We start from the raw sequence: 25,971 nt of genomic DNA, 5'->3' as shown, positions 1-25,971 counted from the left end.
CCTCGCCGGTCGTCTGCCGACACAGACACAGTGTGGTTCTCGTGGTTGAACCGGCTTTGCCTTCCCGTGACAAACCTGGTCACGGTACACGGGCCTTCTCGTTTGTTCTCGGATTCTGCTGCAGCGATCGCTTGCAGTTTCTTGTGACACTGTGCCCTGCTGTGGCACCGGGGTCACGCGGGCCTCCTGGCAACCATCCTGGAGTCGGGGTCACGGCCTCCTGCAACAGTGAGGGTGCCTCCTCCCGCCCTCGGGAGGAGTTTGGGTGGGGGACGTGCCTGTTTTCCCCGCGGGCAGGACTCAGCAAGGAGGCCGTCGGCGTGGCGGTCCTGCGCTCCCGCATCGGGGGTCTGCCAGCAGCGCCTCCGGCCGTGGGGGAGCACAGGTGGGGGGCGCGCCCACCCGTGTCCTCACCAAGCCCCTCCCTGCAGGTACGAGGCGGAGCTCAGCCCCGTGGACCAGAAGCTGGGCGCGCTGCGGTCTCCACGGGCCCAGAGGCCCTTCTTCGAGGTGCCAACCGGCCTGGGCGCCGTCGAGCTGTATGAGTACGAGTGCGGGGATGACGACCTGCCGCGCTCGTGACCTGTGGCCTCCGCGGGGCGTGAACGCGGCCTCTGCCTCGGGAACAGAACGGTGTGCTCGTGGAGCTCTTTTACAGAAAGTGAAGTGCGTTTGTATGGAGAGACGTTCTTATTTATTCAGCACAGAAGCTGGCCAGAGACGGTCACTGAGGGGGGCCCCACCCGCCCCGGAGGAGCTGCCGCGCGTGCGAGAGCCGCAGCCCGGCCTGGCGGCGAGGACGCACTGTCCAGCTTCCAAGTGTAGGTGTTTGCAGACTCGCGTTGCCTGGCCAACGGTTCACCTCGTCTGGCTGAGCGGCTCCCAGGCGCCACCCAGGAGATCTGCCTGTGGTCGTGGAGGTGCGCTGACTTCGGGGCGGGGTGTGGTCGTCAGGAACATTCCAGGAGCCCCGGCGCCTCCGTCCCGCGGGTGCCCCCGCAGGGGCCACTGTCCTGGCCGCAGCTTCTCCCCCAGAGGGAGCGCCCACGTCAGCATATCATCTTTTACTGTTTTTGTGTAAATGTACAGAATATGTAAAGTTGAGCTTTATTTGCTGTGCAGAGCAGTTTAAAAACGTTTTATGAGATCACGTTTGTATTTTCAAATAAAGAAATTAAGGATTTTCAGCCCCAGGCTCACCTTGGGACAAAAACGGACACAGCGGCCGGGGATTCCGAATGCAGGTCACAGAGGGACGTGGGGCAGACGGTGGTGTCAGTGCGGGGAGACCGCAGGGTGTGGAGGCCCTCAGGGCAAGGAGCCGGGGGCGCAGGTCCCAGGCCCTGGGCCCCGGGGCACTTGCAGCCTGACCCTCTGGCCACGGTGGGCCCGGGTGGCCGCTGTCGCCCGCGGTCACTTCTGATCTGTGCGTGACGGGGCGCGAGCCTTCCCCGCAGACACCACAGGGAGGCCCCGACGCCCACCCTCCATGCTGCTCGGGCCACCCCCGGGTCCGGCACGGCTGAGTCGGCACCAACCTGAGACTTGAGGGGAGGGCGCGGCCCCGCGTGTCCAGGGGGAGGTGGCCGACGAGCGTCCCCCTGCCCAGGCCAGGGACAGGTCGTCTAAGGTCTGGGCACTGAGCAGACCTCAGGGAATGAGTCCGTCCACCCTGCAGCTGGGCCCGCGGCAGTGGACAGAAGACGCGCCCACGGCAGGGCCGGCAGCGAGAGGAGGAGCCGGCCCCCCGCAGAGCCAGACCACGTGGGACCACACAGGGCAGAGCCCCCCCGGACTGGTGCACTGACCATGCGGGGTCTGCGCAAGGTGCCTCGGAGGGGGGCACCTCTGCTCCTAAAGGGCCGTCCCAGGCCCACACTCACCGGGGCTCCGGCAGCACTGCCCCAGCCCGGAGTCAGGAGGGACGCCAGGACCCCAGGGCGCCCCCGACCCAGTGGCCTGAGCCATGCGGGCCTGGGCGCACGCCTGAGGCGCCCGAGCGAGCCCCAGTCTACACCTGGGGTATCAGAGCACCTGGGGTGGCTCAGTGGGGCCTGGGCCACCTGACAACCAGCCAGCCGCGGGTGATGGTGCACACGGTGGCCCCGGGTCACTGGGACCAGGGCCTGGATCCCCGGTGCTGACTGCACAGGGGCCCCTCCCATCCCCACGCTGGGCTCAGGTCTCACCTGGGAGACCCCAGCGGCTGCAGAGTCCCACCTGCTCCCTCGCTGCCCCCCATTACCCACAGCACAGGGGACGCCTCACCTGCTGGACTGGGGATTTGCAGACGGTTCTGGGTTCCCCGCCGACCACGGAGATGCCGGCCAGGGCGTCCAGGTGGAGCTCGTCCCCGCGGGCAGCTCTGCAGTGGCAGGAGCGGTCAGCCGCGGTGGCACAGCAGGGCTGCTGCTTCCCCCCCCAGGCCACTCCCTGTTCCGAGGACGCCCGCCTCTCACCCCCCGCCCCCCCCACCTCCCCACAGACCCCTTGGGGGCGGCAACGGGTTGTCGACAGGCTCCGCGCCCCCCTCCCCCAAGGCCTGCACGCCCTCGGGGATGAAGTCCCACAAGTGGGCGAGCCTGCAGCAACAGGGTGCCTGGATGGGGACGGGGACGGGGGAGGGGACCCCCCAGGAGCTCACCTGTGCCCCCACCCCACGCTCACAGCCGCGAGGACGCCGTGCGGGGACACGGAGGCTCGGGGGCGGGGGAGCGCCCTGCCCCGCGGGAATCCCCCCGGCCCTCCTCACCACAGCGCGGGCCGGGCACTCACGCTCTGCCAGGATCCGGCGGAACTGGGCGAGCAGGAGCAGGACGCCGAGGCTGGGGACGCGCTGGCGGCTATGGTCCTCCTCTGTCCTTCCGTCCTTCACCTGGGGCTCCGGGGCCTCGGGCCTCCGGGAAGGCGAAGGCCTGCCCATCCCTGGAGGCGGGGCTCAGGGAGAGGGCGGGGCGTATGCAGGGATGGGCCTAGAGGGCGGGGCCAGTGTGGGCGGGGCTCAGGACTTAGAGCTCAGAGAAGTGGGCGGGGCTCAGGTGGAGGGGTGAGGCTTCGAGACGGGGTGGGTCCAGAGGAGGGGCGGGACTGCTAGGGCGGGGCCAGAGGTGGGCGGGGCTCAGGACTTGGAAGAGCTCTGATGGGGGAACCGGAGCTCAGAGAAGTGGGCGGGGCTCAGGCAGAGGGGCGGGGCCTAAGCGTACCTGTGCACCCGGTGGGTGGCGTAAGCACCAGGCTGTGAGCCAGCAGCCCGTGGAGTAGCAGGGGACGCAAATGCACTCCGTGGGGTCGCTGCCCAGGCCGTATGTGTCCAAGGACGCGTGGGGGTGTCAGGGGGCACCTCCCATGTGCAGGGGTCTGAGAGACCTTCCCAGTGCAGGGTCGGGGGCCCTCCCATGTGCAGGGGTGGGCGGTCTGGGGGCACCCAATATGCCAGGGTCCGGGTGAACCTGCAGGGGTGGGAGGAGGTGGTGTCCCGGCTCTGAGGATCCGTATCTGCATGTTTTACCAAGAGAAGCCATCGTGGCCTTGACACCCCCTTTCCTTCCAGGGGAAGGGTGTGGGGCTCCTCACCCCCAACAGAGGCTGGAAAACTTCTGTGCACCGTGGCCACACCCACAGGCCTGTGACCCAGGTCTGAGCCGAGCCGCAGGGGTTCGGACCCCAGACCTGCCTGGGGCCTCCCCCGGCCCCCATACTTCAGGGGAGTGGGCCGGTGTCTGGATCAGGTTGTCAACCAAGACAGCAGGGCAGAGCCCCCTCCCCAGGTGACCCAGGTTCAAGACAATCCAGAGAAGAATCCGGAAGAGCCTCCCCACCTTCGCCTCCCCCAGAGGCAAAATAATGACAGGGTCCCGGGAAACAGGCGTGTGGTCGAGGGAAGGGTGACCCACAGGCTGATGCAGTGCAGGTGAACGGGGACCCTTGAGGCTGGGGACACTCACGGGGCTGGGGGGGGCACAGAACCACAGCAACACACACGCATGGAGGCCACTGATCCACGGCCGAGATGCTGGGGGCAGGGTCTGCCTACATCCAGCTACACTCGCACCGGCCACGTCACCTCCGGTCCACGGACACCCTCACAGCCTTTCAGCACGACGACCGGATGGAAACCCGCTGACCAGGGGAGACGCTCACGATTCATTACCAAGAAAGAAGGGCACGTGTGGGGCACGTGTGGAGCCCGACGTGGCCGCCAACGTTGGACACTCGGTTCCTGGAATTTGGGGATCGTCTGGACGTCTCGGGCTGCTCCACAACGAGGAAGAAACGAGGCCGTTCCCGCCCAGGAGCAAACTGCAGGAAACCTAACGTGAAACCTGCGTGTGACGATCTCAGAAACTGCAGAAAAGGGGAGGCTGGTCGCCACGTCCCTGCAGGACGGGGAGGGTAAAGGGCGTCCGACGGCTGTCCAGGGGAAGCTGGGCACCTGGCCTGTGCGCAGCCCTGGGTCCGGAAGGACCCGTGCCGGCCGGGAACGCCCGCCCAGCGCTCACGCTCCGAGAGGGGCTCCGTCCCGGCCCTTCCTGAGAAACTGCCGCAGCGCGCGAGGGGCAGGGGGTCAACCCCCAAGGGGGGAGAATCCGCGGCAGCAGCGGAAAGCCTGAGGCCCGGGGGCTGCAGGCCGTCCCTTCCAGGGCTCGGACACAGCACCGAGCCCAGACGAGTGGATGAGGCGAGAAGAGCAGCACCGCCTCCCCCGACACGCTTTCGGGACCGAGACCAGGTTGGCCCCGATTCAAGGCGGGCTCATCAGAGAATCTGCCGACACTTGTGAGTAACCCCCGATGTGAAGGCAGGGGTGTTGGCGAGGGAAACACACGAGAAAACACAACCCAGGGTGAGACAGCCGCTCGCCATACCCCGGACGCCACGATTCTGGGGTCAACTCTTCCACGAAGACGAAGAATCAGAAAACCAACCTCGCTCGCATGCCGTCATGACAACGTGACAGCTCAGATGAGACAGAGGACAGATAGATGCCCACCCCGAGGGACGGGGAGACCCCTCCCCGCGTCACCGTCGGCAGCACAAGTCCCCACACTCAACACGAAGCTCACGCACGGGGCCCTCCCTCGTACCCTGTGTAAGGATGAGCCAAGGTCGGGTGTGCGGGGATGCCCAAGTGGGCGGGTCTACGGAGGGGACAGTCTGCCGCCTGACCAGAGAGCAGGCAGCTGCAGGAACTGCCCAGACGCCCCGGGGTGAGGGACGCCTGTCCCCGGCAGATGCAGAAGCACCTGTAGGTAAGTGCTGCCCTCACCCGGCCCCTGAGACGCCCTGGGGTTCCTGCAGACGGCAGGAAGGTCCCGGGCTCAGCTGGGAAAGCCGCCCCCCACCCCGGGGACAGTCCAGCCCAACACAGAACCACAGGTTACTCCCCAGCCTGGGCAACAGGGCGAGACCCCCCCTTCCATGTGCCACCCCCGACCTGTCACATATCCCAATGACACACCGGGGCCGTTTCCTCCCATCCCCCCCTCCTGTCCTCAGGGACAGGACACAAAGGCCAACGTCCCTAAGGTGGGGCTGACTTCATAAGCCACATGGGATGGACTCAGTGTGCATGTCCCCCCAAATCCACATGTGGAGGCCCTAACCCCCCGGTGGGACAGGATTAGGAGGTGAGGCCTTGGGAGGTGATCAGGGTTAATGATGTCACACGCTTGCGGTCCCATGATGGGTCAGAGTCCTCGTAAGACTCAGGACAGAGCTTCCCCTCTGCCCTGTGAGGACACAGAAGGGGCCGCCTATGACCCGGCCCAGAAGAGGCCTCTCCAGAACCTGACCCGCTGGCACCCTGGTCTCAGAGTCCAGCCTCCAAGACAAGAGACAAACGTCTGATGTTACAGCCGGCCCGTCTGCTGTAACCACTGCCCGACAGGACAGGACACCAGGATTCCCCGTGCCCATGCGCAGCCGAGGACACACTGCAGACCAGGGCGGGTGATTTCTAAGGAGGCAGCAGGTGACCCCAGCGTGTCCCCGCCGTCCTCAGGCCCTGGCGACTCACCGTGACTTCACGCCCCGGCTGGGTGGCCGCGGGGCACCGTCAGACCTTCCAGGCTTCCTGCTGCGGCAGAAGAGCAGGGATGGGGCGTTTCAGAGCCCGCAGTTATGTTCGTCCTGGTCACCGTCTCCTCGAAGGTGTCACCAAAGTGGTGGCAATGCTGGGAGTTGCAGAAAGGGATGGTTACCACGGCAACACTTTAAGCACACACTGGTGGCCACTGTGTTCCAAAACTGAAAGTCACAGAGTGGGGACAGCCACCCGTGGCCCAGCCGCACTGCCTGGACCCCAGACTAACTGTGCCTGTGGTGCCCTCAGCACCCCCCGCCCCTCGGGCCCGGCCTTGGCCCAGCGCGGAGGCGCGTCCAACACCCACTGGGGAGGCTGGACCCCGAGCCTCGTCCTCGGGGCGAGATGCACCCTCAGCAGAGGGTCCAAGCCATGGCCACTGTGCCAGGCCCTCAACAGGGGACGCGCCTTCCGTGGGGAGGGTGGGGCCCCCGGGCAGCAAGGGGGCCACGGTGAGGCTACACGGCCACTCTGACCAGAGCTGAACTGAGCCACGTGCAGGCGGCCTCCGGGGGGCATGGAAAACCCAGCAAAGGAAGGTGGAGAAAAAACCGGTGAGACTGTGTCCTCACCTCTTGTAGAAAAGCCCCCGGGGGGTCAGAGGTTGAAAACAGAGAAGAACCCGTCCCGAAAGTAAAACTCAAAATAAAAGGCAATCCAGGAGATTGGTTCAAGATGGCGGAGTAGAAGGATGTGCACTCAACCCCTCTTGCGAGAGCACCAGAATCACAACTAACTGCTGAACAATCATTGACAGGAAGACACTGGAACTCACCAAAAAAGATACCCCACATCCAAAGACAAAGGAGAGGCCGCAGTGAGATGGTAGGAGGGGCGCAATCACAATAGAATCAAATCAAATCCCATACCTGCTGGGTGGGTGACTCACAAACTGGAGAACACTTATACCACAGAAGTCCACCCACTGGAGTGAAGGTTCTGAGCCCCACGTCAGGCTTCCCAACCTGGGGGTCCAGCAACAGGAGGAGGAATTCCTAGAGAATCAGACTTTGAAGTCTACTGGGACTTGATTGCAGGACTTTGACAGAACTAGGGGAAACAGAGACTCCACTCTTGGAGGGCACACACAAAGTAGTGTGCACATCAGGACCCAGGGGAAGGAGCAGAGACCCCATAGCAGACTGAACCAGACACAACTGCTAGTGTTGGAGGGTCTCATGCAGAGGCAGGGGGTGGCTGTGGCTCACCATGAGGACAAGGACACTGGGAACAGAAGTTCTGGGAAGTACTCCTTGGCGTGAGCCCTCCCAGAGTCCACCATTAGCCCCACCAAAGACCCTGGTAGGCTCGAGTGCTGGGTCACCTCAGGCCAAACAACCAACAGGGAGGGAACCTAGCCCCACCCACCAGCAGACAAGTGGATTAAAGTTTTACTGAGCACTGTCCACCAGAGCAACACCCAGCTCTACCCACCACCAGTCCCTCCCATCAGGAAACTTGCACAAGCCTCTTAGAGAGCCTCATCCACCAGAGGGCAGACCGCAGAAGCAAGAAGAACTACAATCCTGCAGCCTGTGGAACGAAAACCACATTCACAGAAAGACAGACAAGATGAAAAGGCAGAGGGCTGTGTACAAGATGAAAAGGCAGAGGGCTATGTACCAGATGAAGGAACAAGATAAAACCCCAGAAAAACAACTAAATGAAGTGGAGATAGGCAACCTTCCAGAGAAAGATTTCAGAATAATGATAGTGAAGGTGATCCAGGACCTCGGAAAAAGAATGGAGGCAAAGATCGAGAAGATGCAAGAAATGTTTAACAAAGACCCAGAAGAATTAAAGAACAAACAAACAGAGATGAACAATACAATAACTGAAATGAAAACTACACTAGAAGGAATCAATAGCAGAATAACTGAGACAGAAGAATGGATAAGTGACCTGGAAAACAGAATGGTGGAATTCACTGCTGCAGAACAGAATAGAGAAAAAAGAATGAAAAGAAATGAAGACAGCCTAAGAGACCTCTGGGACAACATTAAACGCAACAACATTCGCATTAAAGGGGTCCCAGAAGGAGAAGAGAGAGAGAAAGGACCCGAGAAAATATTTGAAGAGATTATAGTTGAAAACGTCCCTAACATGGGAAAGGAAATAGCCACCCAAGTCCAGGAAGTGCAGCGAGTCCCATACAGGATAAACCCAAGGAGAAACACGCCGAGACACATAGTAAGCAAAGTGGCAAAAATTAAAGACAAAGAAAAATTATTGAAAGCAGCAAGGGAAAAACGACAAATAACATACAAGGGAACTCCCATAAGGTTAACAGCTGATTTCTCAGCAGAAACTCTGCAAGCCAGAAGGGAGTGGCATGACACATTTAAAGTGATGAAAGAGAAAAATCTACAACCAAGATTACTCTACCCAGCAAGGATCTCATTCAGATTCGATGGAGAAATCAAAAGCTTTACAGACAAGCAAAAGCTAAGAGAATTCAGCACCACCAAACCAGCTCTACAACAAATGAGAAACACAAGAGAAGAAAAGGACCTACAAAAACAAACCCAAAACAATTAAGAAAATGGTAATAGGAATATACATATTGATAATTACCTTAAACATGAACGGATTAAATGCTCCAACCAAAAGACACAGGCTCGCTGAATGGATACAAAAACAAGACCCATATATATGCTGTCTACAAGAGACTCACTTCAGACCTAAGGACACATACAGACTGAAAGTGAGGGGATGGAAAAAGATATTCCATGCGAATTGAAATCAAAAGAGAGCTGGAGTAGCAATACTCGTATCAGATAATATAGGCTTTAAAATAAAGCATGTTACAAGAGACAAGGAAGGACACTACATAATGATCAAGGGATCAACCCAAGAAGAAGGTATAACAATTATAAATATATACGCACCCAACATGGGAGCACCTCAATACATAAGGCAACTGCTAACAGCTATAAAAGAGGAAATCGACAGTAACACAATAATAGTGGGGACTTTAACACCTCACTTACACCAATGGACAGATCATCCAAACAGAAAATTAATAAGGAAACACAAGCTTTAAATGACACAATAGACCAAATAGATTTAATTGATATTTATAGGACATTCCATCCAAAAACAGCAGATTACACTTTCTTCTCAAGGGTGCACGGAACATTCTCCAGGACAGATCACATCTTGGGTCACAAATCAAGCCTCACTAAATTTAAGAAAATTGAAATCATATCACGCATCTTTTCCGACCACAACGCTATGAGATTAGAAATCAATTACAGGGGAAAAAAACGTAAAAAACACAAGCACATGGAGGTTAAACAATACGTTACTAAATAACCAAGAGATCACTGAAGAAATCAAAGAGGAAATCAAAAAATACCTAAAGACAAATGACAATGAAAACACGATGATCCAAAACCTATGGGATGCAGCAAAAGCAGTTCTAAGGGGGAAGTTTATAGCAATACGATCCTACCTCAAGAAACAAGAAAAATCTCAAGTAAACAATCTAACCTTACACCTAAAGGAACTAGAGAAAGAAGAACAAAGAAAACCGAAAGTTAGCAGAAGGAAAGAAATCAGAAATATCAGAGCAGAAATAAATGAAAGAGAAACAAAGAGAACAACAGCAAAGATCAATAAAACTAAAAGCTGGTTCTTTGAGAAGATAAACAAAATTGATAAACCGTTAGCCAGACTCATCAAGAAAAAGGAGAGGACTCAAATCAATAAAATTAGAAATGAAAAAGGAGAAGTTACAACAGACACGGCAGAAATACAAAGCATCCTAAGGGACTACTACAAGCAACTCTATGCCAATAAAATGGACAACCTGGAAGAAATGGACAAATTCTTAGAAAGGTATAACCTTCCAAGACTGAACCAGGAAGAAACAGAAAATGTGAACAGACCAATCAAAAGTAATGAAATTGAAACTGTGATTAAAAATCTTCCAACAAACAAAAGGCCAGGACCAGATGGCTTCACAGGTGAATTCTATCAAACATTTAGAGAAGAGCTAACACCCATCCTTCTCAAACTCTTCCAAAAAATTGCAGAGGAAGGAACACTCCCAAACTCATTCTATGAGGCCACCATCACCCTGATACCAAAACCAGACAAAGATGCTACAAAAAAAGAAAATTACAGACCAATATCACTGATAAATATAGATGAAAAATCCTCAACAAAATACTAGCAAACAGAATCCAACAACACATTAATAGGATCATACACTATGATCAAGTGGGATTCATCCCAGGGATGCAAAGATTCTTCAATATACACAAATCAATCAATGTGATACACCATATTAACAAATTGAAGAATAAAAACCATATGATCATCTCAACAGATGCAGAAAAAGCTTTTGACAAAATTCAACACCCATTTTTGATAAAACTCTCCAGAATGTGGGCAGAGAGGAACCTACCTCAACATAATAAAGGCCATATACGACAAACCCACAGCAAACATCATTCTCAATGGTGAAAAACTGACAGCATTTCCTCTAAGATCAGGAACAAGACAAGGATGTCCACTCTCACCACTATTATTCAACATAGTTTTGGAAGTCCTAGCCACGGCAGTCAGAGAAGAAAAAGAAATAAAAGGAATACAAATTGGAAAAGAAGAAGTATAACTGTCACTGTTTGCGGATGACATGATAGTACACACAGAGAATCCTAAAGATGCCACTAGAAAACTACAAGAGCTAATCAATGAATTTGGTAAAGTTGCAGGATACAAAATTAATGCACAGAAATCTCTTGCATTCCTATACACTAATGATGAAAAATCTGAAAGAGAATTTAAGGAAACACTTCCATTTACCACTGCAACAAAAAGAATAAAATACCTAGGAATAAACCTACCTAGGGAGACAAAAGACCTGTATGCAAAAAGCTATAAGACAGTGATGAAAGAAATTAAAGATGTTACCAACAGATGGAGAGATATACCATGTCCTTGGATTGGAAGAATCAATATTGTGAAAATGATTATACTACCCAAAGCAATCTACAGATTCAATGCAATCCCTATCAAATTATCAATGGCATTTTTTACAGAACTGGAACAAAAAATCTTAAAATTTGTATGGAGACACAAGACACCCTGAACAACCAAAGCTGAGTCTTGAAGGAAAAAAACGGAGCTGGAGGAATCAGACTCCCTGACTTCAGACTATACTACAAAGCTACAGTAATCAAGACAATATGGTACTGGCACAAAACCAGAAATATGGATCAATGGAACAGGATAGAAAGCCCAGAGATAAACCCACGCACCTATGGTCAACTAATCTATGACAAAGGAGGCAAGGATATACAATGGAGAAAAGACAGTCTCTTCAATAAGTGGTGCTGGGAAAACTGGACAGCTACATGTAAAAGAATGAAATTAGAACACTCATACACAAAAATAAACTCAAAATGGATTGGAGACCTAAATGTAAGACCAGACAGTATAACACTCCTAGAAGAAAACATGGGAAGAACACTCTTTGACATAAATCACAGCAAGATCTTTTTTGGTCCACCTCCTAGAGTAATGGAAATAAAAACAAACAAATGGGACCTAATGAAACTTAAAAGTACAAAGCAAAGGAAACTACAAACAAGATGAAAAGACAACCCTCAGAAGGGGAGAAAATATTTGCAAACGAATCAACGGACAAAGGATTAATCTCCAAAATCTATAAACAGCTCATGCAGCTCAATATTAAAAAAACAAACAACCCCATCCAAAAATGGGCAGAAGATCTAAATACACATTTCTCCAAAGAAGACATACAGATGGGCAAGAAGCACATGAAAAGCTGCTCAGCATCACTAATTATTAGAGAAATGCAAATCAAAACTACAATGAGGTATCACCTCACACCAGTTAGAAAGGGCATCATCAGAAAATCTACAAACAACAAATGCTGGAGAGGGTGTGGAGAAAAGGGAACCCTCTTGCACTGTTGGTGGGAATGTAAATTGATACAGCCACTATGGAGAGCAGGATGGAGGTTCCTTAAAAAACTAAAAATAGAACTACCATATGACCCAGACATCCCACTCCTGGGCGCATACCCTGAGAAAACCATAATTCCAAAAGAGTCATGTACCATTGCAGTGTCCATTAGCAGCTCTATTTACAATAGCCAGGACATGGAAGCAACCTAAGTGTCCATCGACAGATGAATGGATAAAGAAGATGTGGCACAGATACACAATGGAATATTACTCAGCCATAAAAAGGAACGAAATTGAGTTATTTGTAGTGAGCTGGATGGACCTAGAGTCTGTCACACAGAATGAAGTTAGAAAGAGAAAAACAAACACCATATGGTAACACATATATATGGAATCTGAAAAAAAGAAAATGGTTCTGAAGAACCTAAGGGCAGGACAGGAATAAAGACACAAACATAGAAAATGGACTTGAGGACACGGGGAGGGGGAAGGGTAAGCTGGGACGAAGTGAGAGAGTGGCATGGACATATATACTCCACCAAATGTAAAACAGATAGCTAGTGGGAAGCAGCCGCATAGCACAGGGAGATGAGCTCGGTGCTCTGTGACCACCTAGAGGGGTGGGATAGGGAGGGTGGGAGGGAGACGCAAGAGGGAGGAGATACGGGGATATATGTATATGTATACCTGATTCACTTTGTTGTACAGCAGAAACTGACACACCATTGTAAAGCAATTATACACCAATAAAGATGTTTTAAAAAAAAAAAGCACAAGACCCAATGCGGGGTGCCAAAACCCCTCCTGATGCCGAGTCTGGCTAGAATGAACCCACTTGACCGGGCGTCGGGACCCCGTGAGGAAAAAGGAGGTGGCCCATCCGAGTTGGGGCTGCACTGAGCGAGTTAGTCCCTGAATATTATGAGACATGAGGAATTAATGTACATACTACCTGTGTCCATTGATGGGTGAACAGAAAACCAAAACATGGTCCATCCACACAAAGGAATGTTATTCAGCCTAAAAAGGAAGGGACTTCTCACACAGGCTTCAGCGTGGCTGACCCTGAGGGCACTGTGCTCAGTGACGTAAGCCAGACACAAAAGGACAAAGCCTGTGTGACCCCACTCACACGAGGCCCCTGGAGCAGTCAGATCCACAGAGACAGGTGAGAATTTCACCTTCCGTCATTCTTGGGGTGTAACCTGCACTTTTAAGCAACACCCAGGGGTCCTGTGCAGAGGCTGAAAGCCCAGCCCCACACGGTGTCCAGTCCCCCGTGAGACCAGAGCCCAGGAGGAAGGGTGAGATGGGCCTGTTCACAGGACAGCATCCTACGGTCTCATGTGAAGCCAACGTCCTGTGACATTGTGAAGCAACGTCCAGGACGTCTCCGCGTCCTGTGAGAGCCGCTCCCCAGGGCGCCACGCGGGCAAGACAGACTGGTCAGGGCCACGGTGCTGCCTTCAGTTCAGGCCCACTCATGGTAGCTGTCTCGCTGGAAAGTGCGGAGGCTCCAGGGGAGGGTCCTTCCTGCCTCTTCCAGCTTCTGGGCGCTCCAGGCGTCCCTGGGCTCGTGGCCGCATCCCTCCCGTCTCTGCCTTCATCTTCATGTGGCTTCCCCTCCGTGTCTGTGTCTCTGCTCATCTTGTAAGGACGCAGTCACACAGGACTGGGGCCACCCTAAGGCCCCCGTCTCACCTACTTACACGACCAGGCCCTACTTCCAAATGAGGTCACGTCCTGAGGCCCTGGGGTCAGGGCGTGGACGTCTCTTTCCCTGGGTGGACACAGTCCCCCTTCCCTCTGAGATACCAGATAACGTTGCCCAGAAAACAAGCCAGCCCCTTACCTAAGCCAGCCCCTCGAAGAGGTCCGAGCCCGCCTGGTCTCTTGGAGCCCGACTGGGCAGGAGAGCGCGGCTCAGGACCCGAGTGTGAAGGACGTCAGGAAGCCCCCGTGCGAGGCTCCCCTTCTCAGCGGCAGCCCTGGACCGGCTGATGAGGTCCAGCAGGGCGACTCCGACCTCCTCATAGGACTCGACCCACGTGGCCTGGGGGCGACAGGCAGCGGTGAGCACACCTGTGAATGTGAACGATTAGGTACACGTGACGAGACACTGGCTCTGGGGACAGGGGACCGAACACCCCACCTGGGGTCGGGGGAGGGGACACGGTCTGCAGGCGGGGCCTCAGCCAGGCTTTCCGATCCTCCCTGGGCCCTGAGGGGAGATCACAGCCTCCAGCCTCCATGGGGGCTTCCCCACCCGTGTCCCTGCCACAGCCTGACAGCCGGGGTCCTTGACCTGCCACCATGGCCATGAACCACCAGCGTCCAGGGAGGCCCGCGTGCGTGCCTGGAGGGGTGGAGACCTGTCCCCCAACCCTGTCTGCAGGGTTACAGGGCACCCATCACCCCACCCGTCAGGACCCAGGATGGAGACAGGGAACTCAGGCCAGCGACCAGGGACAGAAGTCCTGTGGGATGAGTGAGACCACAAAACATAGGCAGGGAACCGCTCTCCCTGCGCTTCCGGGGAGGGCACAGCCTAGGGGGTTGGCAGGAGGGGTTGAGACCACCGCAGCCTCACGGGGCCACAGACCCTGGAATCATGGCGGAACCCGGGGTCATGGTGGAACCCAGGGGTCATGCCTGGAGATGGTGCAACCTGGGGGTATGGTCGCGACAGCAGAAACCAGGGGTCACATGTGGACACAGCTGCCCGACAGGACTGTGGCCTGCCCCGCAGACTGTGGTCAATGTCCACGGGCTACAGCGCTGAGCCCAGGTGGCTCCCTGCCGCCAAAAACCTCATTGCGACAGGCCCCTGATCTTGCCTGAAGGAAGCGCCGCTGACTCAAGTACTCGGAAGGGACCTCACCTCAGCTGCATGCTCCCAAGTGTCTTCAGGAAAATAAAACGACAAGTGTACACACACACACACACACACACACACACGTTAAAATGATGCACGTGTGTATGATAACTAACGTGAGGAATCGGGGGGAAGGGTATAAGCTCACTCTTTCTACTAATTTTGCAACTTTTCTGTGAGTCTGAAATGATTTCAAATAAAACATCTTGAAGTTCTTCAACAACTTGTCTGCTGCTACCTGCCTCCCCAGCCCTGGATGTAACGTAACTCAGGTAACCACCACTCCCCCTTGGGACATTTACTGCTGTTATACATAATACTGCAGAAAATGCCTTTTGTAGCTCTCAGTTTTAACCCACTCCTGAGATGCTAACAGGACAAGTTGAGGCCAAAGGTAAAAGTTGCTCCATGTGGCTGGCAGGGCCGCCCTTGAGCACCAGCGAGCACTGCAGGCACCAGTCTCCTTCTTACCCAGGAGGGGATGTAGGTCCACACCGCACGTGCACTGGGCCAAGAACAGGGCAGGGATGTCTGCTCCTACTCCACTGTGTCCCAGAGTCCTAGTCAGTGCAAGGGAGAGAAGGAAATGAAAGGCCCAATAAGACTGGGAAAGAACAAATAAAGTCACCTCTATTTGCTGATGACATGATGGGCTATGCAGAACATCCCAAAGAATGTAACCAAAAAGCCTCCTCACACTCAAAACTGAATTTAGCAAGGCTGCAGGATACAAGGTCAGTCAGTATAAAGAAATCAGGCATATTTCTATAAACAAGCAATGAAAAACTGGAAACTGAAACTTAAAAAACAGCACCATTTAGAAGAGCACCCTAAAAAGTAAATTCTTAGGTATCATTCTAACAAAATAGGTATAGGATCTGTGGGCTGAAAACTACAAGACTTTGATGAAAAAATCAAGTAACATCTTAAGAAACAATGAGATATACCATGTTAATGGAATTGAAAGGGGAAACAGACAGTGTTCTACAGAAATAGTTTGTGGCTTCAATACCCTCTTCTCGGGAATGGGACGACCAGACAGAATATAAGTGATGAAAAGGGAAATGAACACAACAAACCAACTAGGTTAACAGGCAAATACTGAACTCACTAGCCCAAAACAACAGCACACACCTTCCACTTATGTGCACAAGGGACATTTTCCAGGATATACCATATGTTAGGCCACAAATTAAGTCTCCATAGATTGAAAAAGATAGCTATCATACAAAGTTATCTTCTCTGACAATGAGGGATAAAGTGAGAAATCAGTAACAGAAGGAAAACCAGAAAATTCACAAAACTGTGGAAATTAAACAACACACATTTAAATAATCAATGGATCAAAGAAGAAATCACAAGGGAAATTAGAAAATATTTAGAGATGAATTAAAATGAACACATAAGATACCGACACTTATGAGATGCAGGGAAAGTAGTGCTAAGGAGAAATTTATAGCTGTAAATGCTTTCACTAAAAAACCAGAAAGATCTCAAGTCAGCAACATCACTTTATAAGTTAAGGAATTACCAAGAAAAAATGAAATCCAGAGCTAGCAAAAAGAAGGAAATAATAAAGATTAGAGCAGAGATTAATAAAATAGACAAGAGAAAAACAATAGAAGAAAAATCAATGAAACTAAAAGTTGGTTCTTCAAATAGATCAACAGAGTTGACAAACCTAAAGGTAGGTGGACTAAGGAAAACAGCATGAAGACTCAAATTACTAAAATCAGAATTATGAAAGTGGGAACATTACTACCAATTCTACAGAAAAAAAAAAAGGATTCTAAGACAGTACTAAGGATAATTGTACACCAACAAATGGAATAACTAGATGAAATGGAAAAATCCTAGAAACACAAAACCTACCAAGAGTAAGTCACAAAGAAGTAGAAAATCTGAATAGCACTATAACTAATAGGAGATGCAATCAGTAATCAAAAATCTCCCCAAAGAAAAGCACTGGATCTGGTGGCTTGACTAGTGAATTCTACCAAATACTTAAAGAACTAATACCAATCCTTCTCAAACTTCTCCAAACGTATAAGAAGAAGCAACACTTCCTAACTCATTCTATGAAGCCAGCATTACCATGATTCCAAACTCAAAGACACTACAAGAAAAGGAAACTACAGATGAATATCTCTTATGAACACTGATGCAAAAATACTAGTACATCAAATTCAGCAACATATTAAAAGAATTATACACCATGACCAAGTGAGATTTATTCCTGGATTACAAAGATGGTTCAACATGCAAAATCAAAATAAGATACCACAACAACAGAATTAAGGGACAAAACCACATGATCATCTCAATCGATGCAGAAAAAGCACTCAACAAAATTCAACACCTTTTCATGATTAGAAAAAAAAAAAACTAGGAATAGAAGGAAACTACCTCAACACAATAAAAGCCAAATATGAAAAACCACAGTAGATTAAACTCAGCAGTGAAAGACTGAAAACTTCTCCTCTAAGATCAGGAATAAGACAAGGATGTCCACTTTTGCCACCTCTATTCAACAGAGTACTGGACTTCCCTGGTTGCGCAGCGGTTAAGAATTCCCCTGCCAATGCAGGGGACATGGGTTCGAGCCCTGGTCCGGGAAGATCCCACATGCCACAGAGCAACTATGCCCATGAGCCACAAGTACTGAGCCTGCGCTGTAGAGACCGCGAGCCACAACTACTGAGCCCGTCTGCCACAACTACTGAAGCCCACGTGCCTAGAGCCTGTGCTCCACAACAGGAGAAGCCACCACAATGAGATGCCTGCACGCCGCCATGAAGAGTAGCCCCCACTTGCCGCAACTAGAGAAAAGTCCATGCACAGCAATGAAGACCCAATGCAGCCAAAAATAAATTAATTAAAAAAAAAAAAAAAAAGGAAACCTAAACAGAGTACTGCAAGTCCTAGCCAGAGCAAGGAGGCAAGAAAAAGGCATCCAAATTGGAAAGAAAGAAGTAAAATTATCTGTTTGTAGATGATAGGATTTTACATGTAGAAAACCCTAAAGATTCCACAAAAAAACTGTTGGAACTAATAAATTCAGCAAAGTAGAAGGATACAAAGTCAATACAAAAATCAGTTACATTTCTATACACAAACAATAGCAATCTGATAAGGAAATTACAAAAATAATTCTATTTACAATAACATCAAAAAAGAATAAAATCCTTGGGAATTAATCAAGGAGGAGAAAGACTTTTACAAAGAAAATGACAAAACATTGCTGAAAGAAATTAAAGAAGACAAATAAATGAAACACAATCTATGTTCATGGACTGAAAGACTTAATATTGTTAAAATGTCAATATTGCCCAAAGTGACCTACAGATTCAACAAAATCCCTATCAAAATCCCAATGATGTTTTCTGCACAGATAAAAAAACTCATCCTAAACTTCACATGGAATTTCAAGGGACCCCAAATAGCTAAAGCTATCTTGAAAAAGAAAAACAAAGCTGAAGGACTCACACTTCCTGATTTTGAAACTTACCACAAAGCTACAGTAATCAAAACAGCGTGGCATTGGCATTAAGACAAACATATGATCCAGCAATTCTTCCTCTACGTATATACCCAGAAGAGTTGAAAGCAAGGTCTGGAAGGGATATTTGTACACCCATGCTCATCGCAACCTTATTCACAATAGCTAACCTGAAAGCAACACAGTGTCCATTGACAGATGAATGGATAAGCAAAGTGTAGGTTATTCATACCACAGAATATTATTCTGCCTTAAAAAGGAAGAAAATCCTGCAATATGCTATGACATGAGTGAACCTTGAGGACATTATACTAAGGGACATAAGCCAGTCACAAAAAGACAAATAATATATGATTCCAGGTCCTCAGAATAATCATAGAGATAGAAAGTAGAATGCTGGTTACCAGGGGCTGGTGGGGGGGCAATGGTGAGTTATTATTTAATGGATGTGGAGTTTCAGTTTTACAAGATGAAAAGAGTTATGGAGATGGTTAATGATGATGGTTACACATTATAAATGTATTTAATACCACTGAAGCGTACAGTTAAGGATAGTTATGACGGTAAATTTTATGTTATGTATATTATACCACGATTAAAAACACTGGGGAAAAAAGGAAACAGTGAGATATACCGTGTTCATGGACTGGAAGAAAGAATATTGTTGAGATGTTCATTCTTCCCAAAGTGATCTGTAAATCCCATGCAATCCCAATCAAAATCTCACCACAATTTTCTGTGTATATTAACAACCTAATTCTAAAATTTATATGGAAAGAGAAAGGAACCAGAAGAGGCAAAACAATTTTGAAAAAAAAAAAGACAAAGCTGGAGGACTCACTCATAAAGTGACAGTAACAAAGACAGCGTGGTGTTTGTGAAGGAGGGTCCCACGGATGGAAAAGAATGGAGTCCAGAAACTGATGGACAGAAACGCAGTCAACTGCTTCTCACAAAACTGCACGGGCAACTCAATGCAGAAAGAATAATCTGACCTACATCTTTCACCTTAGGCAAAAATTAACACAAAATGGGTCATGGCCCCAACGCTGAGATGTAAAACCATAAAACTTCTGGAGGAAAGAATTTTGCGATCTAGATCCATCACCAAAAAATGTAATCCACAAAAGAAACAACTGATCACAATTCAAACCTCTGTTCTGTGGAGGACACTTAGGAGAGTGAACAGACAAGCCAGGATCTGGTAGAAAATACCTGCAAAGCACAATCCTGGTAAAGGTCTTTATAAAGACGTCTCAAAACTCAACCAGAAGAAAACAAACAATTCAACAAAAAAAGGCCCAGAGATGATCTCAACAGATTCCTCAGCGAACACATACAGATGGGAAAATCAGCCATGGCAGGACGCTGCACATCAACAGACATGAGGGAACGGAGACTGAGGCCACAGGGAAATGCCGCTTCACAACCACCCCAAAGGCCCACAGCGGCTGGAGAGGACGCAGGGCCACCGGGACGCAGACACCACTGATGCGAGTGTGAAACACGGACCAGCTGGGAAAACAGTTTGGTGGGTTTGTAAAGCGTCAGACGCGTACCTACCATATACCTCAGCCACTCCACTCCCGGTATTTACCCAAGAGAAAGGCAGGCATATTTCCACACAAACACATGTCTCCGAAGAGCACACACAGACGGCCGACAGGCACATGAAACCATGCTCAACATCGCTAATTATCAGAGAAATGCAAATAAAACCCACAATGAGGTACCACCTCACACCGGTCAGAATGGGCATCATCAAAAAGTCTACAAATGACAAATGCTGGAGAGGGTGTGGAGAAAAGGGAACCCTCCTACACTGTGGATGGGAATGTAAATTGATGCAGCCACTACGGAGAACAGGATGGAGGTTCCTCAGAAAACTAAAAATAGAATTATTATATGACCCAGCAATCCCTCTCCTGGACATATATCTGGAAAATATAAAAAGTCTAATTTTAAAAGACACATGTGGAATATTTAATAATTAGTGGAATATTTTTTGCTACTACCTTCCATGATTCTTTCAGCCTATTTCCAAACCTCACCTGTGAAGCACCTCTTTTTGTCCTTCGACAGTACAAGAAGTAATACCAGGAACCAATCACATACTTGTTTTATGTTTGGCCCCGTAGTCTACAGTACAGTTATATGTCCTTTATTAGAATTCTGTAGAATTATCCCCACATTAGTCTATTTGTTCAAGTTCTCTTTTGTGTACTTTTGAAACACTGTAAAGTTTTATTCATATCTGTACATATTTCACATTCCTTGTTAAGTTTTTTCTCTCAGAAACTTTACATATCTCTTGCATGGTAAATGAAGTTCTCTTATTAAATCTTATCTTCAAACACACAAACACACACACTTTTATAATATGCATATATAAAATTTCTCAACATTATTGTTTCCATGTGCCCTACTGAATTTTCCTAGAGGTTAAAGCAGTTTTTAGTTGATATTCTTGAATGTCTGCAGTACAATATATTTAAACAACAGTAATTTTAACCATTTGCTTTAAATATTTTTCTTATGTAATTATTTTAGATAATATACTAAAAATAGTAATATGTGCTAGTCTACATTTTTATCTTGATTTTGGCTTTAATGAGGTGGCCCTAGTGTTTCCCCAGTAAACACAATAAAGACTTTTAGAGTGAGACAGATGTTCTATCATATTACAGAAAATGCAACTCTTCATATTTTATAAATGCTTAAGTCAATAATAATGTTGAGTTCTATTAAATGGCTTACCAACATCGTAAACATGAATAGCAATTAGTATATGAATTTTCTCCTTAAATCCATTAATTTCAAAAATTGTCACATTATTTCAATACTAAAAAATCTGGACATTTTAAGAAATAAAAAATTAAAAAAATAAATAAAAAATAAAAGATACATGCACCCCAATGTTCATAGCAGCTCTATTTACAATAGCCAAGACATGGAAACAACCTAAATATCCATTGACAGAGGAGTGGATAAAGAAGATGTGGTACATATATACAATGGAATAGTACTCAGCCATAAAAAAGAATGAAATCATGCCATTTGCAGCAACATGGGTGGACCTAAAAATTATCATACTAAGTGAAGACAGACAGAAAAAGACAAATACCATATGATGTCACTTACATATGGAATCTAAAAAAAAAAAGATACAAATGAACTTATTTAAGAAACAGAAATAGACTCCAGACATAGAAAACAAACCTGTGGTTACCAAAGGGGAAAGGGGATGGGGGAGCGATAAATTAGGAGTTTGGGATTAACATATACACACTACTATATATAAAATAGACAACCAACAAGGACCTACTGTAGAGCACAGGGAACTATATTCAATATCTTGTAATAACCTATAATGGAAAAGAATCTGAAAAAGAATATATATATATATATAAATGAATCACTTTGCTGTATATCTGAAACATTGTAAATCAATTATACTTCAATTAAAAAGGTTCTCAATCACTCATGCTTAATGCCCAAATGAGAAACTCCTCTACATTTCAGTGATTTGCCCAGTACAACTATCCAGATTAGAGTCGGGCTGCCGCTTATTTTCACGCGCAATGCATGAGGGGCGAGGAGAGAAGGGCAATCCCAGCACACGGCGGCCACACCCCCAGGCACCACGTAAGCCCAGCTAACACGAGGGATGAAGTAAACGATGAAATATCCACTGAACCACATTCTACGCAGTCAACACACAGGGCTACTCTATGTACTGAAAGTATATGCAGGATACATTTTAAGTTAAAAATTTTATAAAACAATATATACTATAGGAATCCACAAACCTGTGTGTAGATGTACATTAAAAAAACTGGAAGAATACATACCAAAATCTTAACAATAGTTATCTCTGTATGGTCATATTGTAGGTGATCTTTATTTCCTTCTGGGTTCTTTTCTGCACCTTCTAATTATCTACACAAATATGTCACTTTCTTTCCATGGAGGGAAAATGCATTTTCAAGCCCAAGGAACGAATGTATATAAATTGAGCAGATCGTTATCCTGACAAAATCCCTAATAAGGAGCGTTTACACACATTCTCAGGGCCACCGCCTTTTGAGACAGACTCTGATTTCATGACAATTTGGCCAGACCTTCATCTAAGGTACAAGAAAAGTCAAGTTGCTAAATGCAGCCCTTGAAGCTGTAAGCCATGTAATGACACTGCCACCCCGACTCACTCACAACATCTCTCCCAAAGGTGCGGACACCCCCAAACCCTGGGGATGTTAAGTGCACAGCCTACCATTAGACTTCTTAACACCTCTTGCCAGTAGAGGGAAGCAAGTTACAAAAAGGGAGCCACTGAAAAGAAACTGGCAACAACCATGGGGACAGAGGCACCACATCAAAGTCATCGTTTCCCACGGCTGTGAAGGGGGAGAGGTGACCCACCAGCTCTCCTGATTCTAAGTGCACGATCGTCCGTGAATCAGAGACTTCTCACCCCGCAAGCAAATCTGTAATGGCTGGGGCTTGTCTGTTTTTTTTGGGGGGGGGCGGAAGGGTGGTAAAAAGTTATTAAATCAACGATGCATCTCCAAATCACTGGTAGGAGAGAATCAAGGCAATGGAATACGTTCCACGCCAAGCTGCAGTCTACACTGCGTCTCCAGCCCTCTGGCTCTCGGTGCACCTTTGGGAACCCGCCATCACACGACGACACCAGGCAACGGTCACTTCTTTCCACCTGGTTTCCCAGCTCCTCCCACAGCCTCATCATCACCGTCACACCAACATCTACGCCGTGTACCATGAACGGTAGATGTTCTACGACTGTCTGCCGAGTCGTCTCCGCAGAGGCCTGGATTTTCATCTCGGTAAGGTTTTAGGGTTCCCAGTGTACTCAGGGGGAAACCATCTACCCTCTGGCAGCAGCCATATGACATGCGATCAATAGTAAAGCAGTAAACAACTGCGTTACCTCATGATCGAGTGTGTTAACTCTCCCCCCACACACCCCTGGAAACCCCGGAGAAGGCAGGCTCTGGGGGACAGCCTGGTGACGACGCCAGGGCAGCACAGAGACAAGTCACAAAGCAGAGAAGAGCCGGAGAGGTCTGTGTGCAGGAGGGGACCAGCGCTTCCCTCCGACCGAGTGCTCAGCAAACAGGAGCTCCGGGCCTTCCACCCCCCAGGTAAGGCCGTGCAGGAGGGCTTGGAACGAGGTGACCTCTCCGCATCTCCCGCCAGGCAGCGTGGCAGGACCGGAGCAGCCAGCCGCCCTCCCCATGCAGCCCTGAACCACCCCAGCACCAGAGCCAGCCCTCCGGACGGACGCACCCGTGCTGGGACAAAGGAGCTCGAGGTTTTAACAGGACCCGGTCTACGACATTCCTTGGGCCTCCTGGCTGTCTCCCGCCGTGTGATGGAGGAGGGCAGGGAGACTAGCCACAAAAGGACCAGCCACCAGAACTTACACATTCGTGATTTCCCTGTTGGGAGTTTTAATTCCGCCTCTCGTTCTATCCACAGGGAAATGGCCCCCAGGAATGACCACCTGTCCGGGGCTCCACTGGCAACCCTGGGTCGAGATTCTAAGACTTCACCCGTTTTCTTTACGGCTGATAATCTCCATCTCAATTTAAACTTGTAATTCTGCACAGTCTGATCACACTTGCCAGGCTGTGTACATGACAGGTCCTGGCCTCAAAGGTCCCTTTTCACCCTCTACACCCATTCCTAAATGGAAATTGTGTCTGCAACCCCGTTTCAGGCCACACGTCTCCACGTTCCTCTGGGGTCTCCCGCCTTCTCTTTGTTACATGATGCAGCTGAACATCGTCTCCTGAAACATCAGGCAGGCCATGGCTTTCTGCAGATACTTACGAAGGAACATTCCAATTGAAACCGTTCTCCTGTAAAAACAAGAACCCCCTAGAGACGGCTGGGATTCCTTGTGACGCTCTCAACACGATGCCATTTTAAAGTTTTGCCAAGAGGATATGACTGATTACAGTCTGAATGGGAAGGGTGCTCCTTTGGAATCAGCCCGCCTCCCACTTTCTGTGATGCCGTGGACTCTGCTATCATGAACCAAGCTCCATCTGCCAGCCGGATTCGGACCCTCAGGGCAGGGCCTGAGAACCTAGCATGACTCACACCCTCAATGCTGCACTCAGGCTACCATCGCAGACTTTGGAACACCACCTTGTCCTACTGGGAAGCCCCGACCAGCATTTGGGACCCCTGAAGGAGGACAGCATTGGACACTCATGGCAAAGTCAGGGGCCCCTGGGGATGGGCTTGGACTCCCATGGCAGGGTCTGGGACCCAAAGGGCGGCACTCCAACCCCCCAAAGCAGAGCCTGGGAATGCACTGTCACAGACTTGGGCCTGCAAGGCAAGGCTGGGGACTCCCGGAGTTGCACTCAGATCCCGTAAGGCAGGGTCTGGGATCCCCAAGGATGGAGTGGAACCCCCAAGACAGGGTTCGAGACCTCCAGGGATAGGATGGGACCCCCAAAGCAGGGTTCGTGACCACTGGAGTCCCACTAGGACCCGCTCCCCCCTCCCCCGCAAGGCAGGGTCTTGGGCCCCAGGGCTGCATTCCCACACTCGAGCTACCAACGCTAACTTCATCCCCGCAGGGCCAGACAGGAGACTCCAAGGCCAAGTTTGTGACCTCTGGGCCAGACACACAGGCCCAAGGCAGAGTTTAGGATCCACCGCGACTCGCCTGGACCCCCAGGGCCAGTCAAGCTAGCACCATAAACTTCAGATCCCCGGACTGGATTTGAAACCCCCAAGCAGTGTTTGCAATACCCGCCCAGTCCAGACTCCAGACCCCAAGGTAAAGTCCGGGACCTCCAGGGATGGGACTGGATCGCCAAGGCAGGGTCTAGGACCCCCGGGGCCGCACTCGGACCCCTAAGGTAGGATCCGGGACCCCCCCCCCCCAAGGCATGGTCTGAAACCCAGGCTGCACCGGGACCCCTAAGGCAGAGTTCCGGGCCCTCAGGGCTGCACTCAGACTCCCCCTGAGGCAGGGTCTAGGACCCGGGTCCGCACTCGTACGCCTAGGGTAGGGTCTAGGACCCTCAGAAATGCACTTGAACCCCCAAGGCAGGATCTGGGACTCCTGTGACACACTCAGAGCCCTAAGGCAGGACCTGGGACCCCAGGGCTGCACTCGGACCATTAAGGCAGCGTTTGGGACTCTCGGGGCCACCCTCGGACCCCCACCAAGGCAGGGTCTAGGACCCCTGGAGCCACACTCGGATCCACCAATGCAGAGTTCGGGGTTCCGGAGAACGGAAATGATCCCCAGGACCGGACCCCGAACGTGCGCGGAGGCCTGACCGAGGCGCGGGGAGGTGGCGAGCGTGGGGGAGCGCCCACCGGGTTGGGTGCCCGGCCTGGCCCTGCTCCGGCACTACGTGCCTTGGGAGGTCGCCTCGAGCATCCGCGGCAGAGAGAAGCGTACCCCCACACTGCGGCGGCCCAGACCCGCCCCCCGGCCCAGACCGGCCCCCCGGCCCAGACCGCGCGCACCAATCAGGCGGCGGAGAGCACGTGACCCGGACGGCCAATGGGCAGCCTGCACGGG

At 50.3% G+C, this 25,971-nt stretch overlaps 1 protein-coding gene and 1 long non-coding RNA gene across 8 annotated transcripts in view; one reads left to right on the top strand and one right to left on the bottom strand.

Moving 5' to 3' along the window:
* Positions 1–1,187, top strand: part of PPP2R3B (protein phosphatase 2 regulatory subunit B''beta) — a 66,995-nt gene extending 65,808 nt beyond the window's left edge. For all 4 annotated transcript variants that reach the window (XM_082375713.1, XM_082375715.1, XM_082375712.1 and 1 more), the window contains one exon: positions 432–1,187. In XM_082375713.1, coding sequence (XP_082231839.1) covers positions 432–582 — 151 coding nt within the window. In that variant the 3' untranslated portion in view covers positions 583–1,187. The remainder of the gene's footprint in view (positions 1–431) is intronic.
* On the bottom strand, positions 672–25,971 carry LOC309619965. 4 transcript variants are annotated; one of them, XR_014239299.1, is made up of 7 exons: positions 25,806–25,971; positions 13,874–14,103; positions 6,017–6,173; positions 3,204–4,299; positions 2,776–2,937; positions 1,201–2,365; positions 672–1,067 (listed from the first exon to the last, which is right to left on the bottom strand). It is a non-coding gene; the product is annotated as an uncharacterized lncRNA (long non-coding RNA). The 4 variants fall into 4 exon arrangements; XR_014239298.1 differs by having other exon boundaries at positions 2,776–4,310; XR_014239300.1 differs by having other exon boundaries at positions 2,776–4,299; positions 13,874–14,074; positions 25,806–25,936.

Source organism: Balaenoptera borealis, assembly GCF_965194805.1.
Source record: "Balaenoptera borealis genome assembly, chromosome: X".
NCBI classification, from domain to species: Eukaryota; Metazoa; Chordata; class Mammalia; order Artiodactyla; family Balaenopteridae; genus Balaenoptera; species Balaenoptera borealis.
Note: the sequence above shows the minus strand (reverse complement) of the source record. Positions and strands in the feature narration are given on the sequence as shown.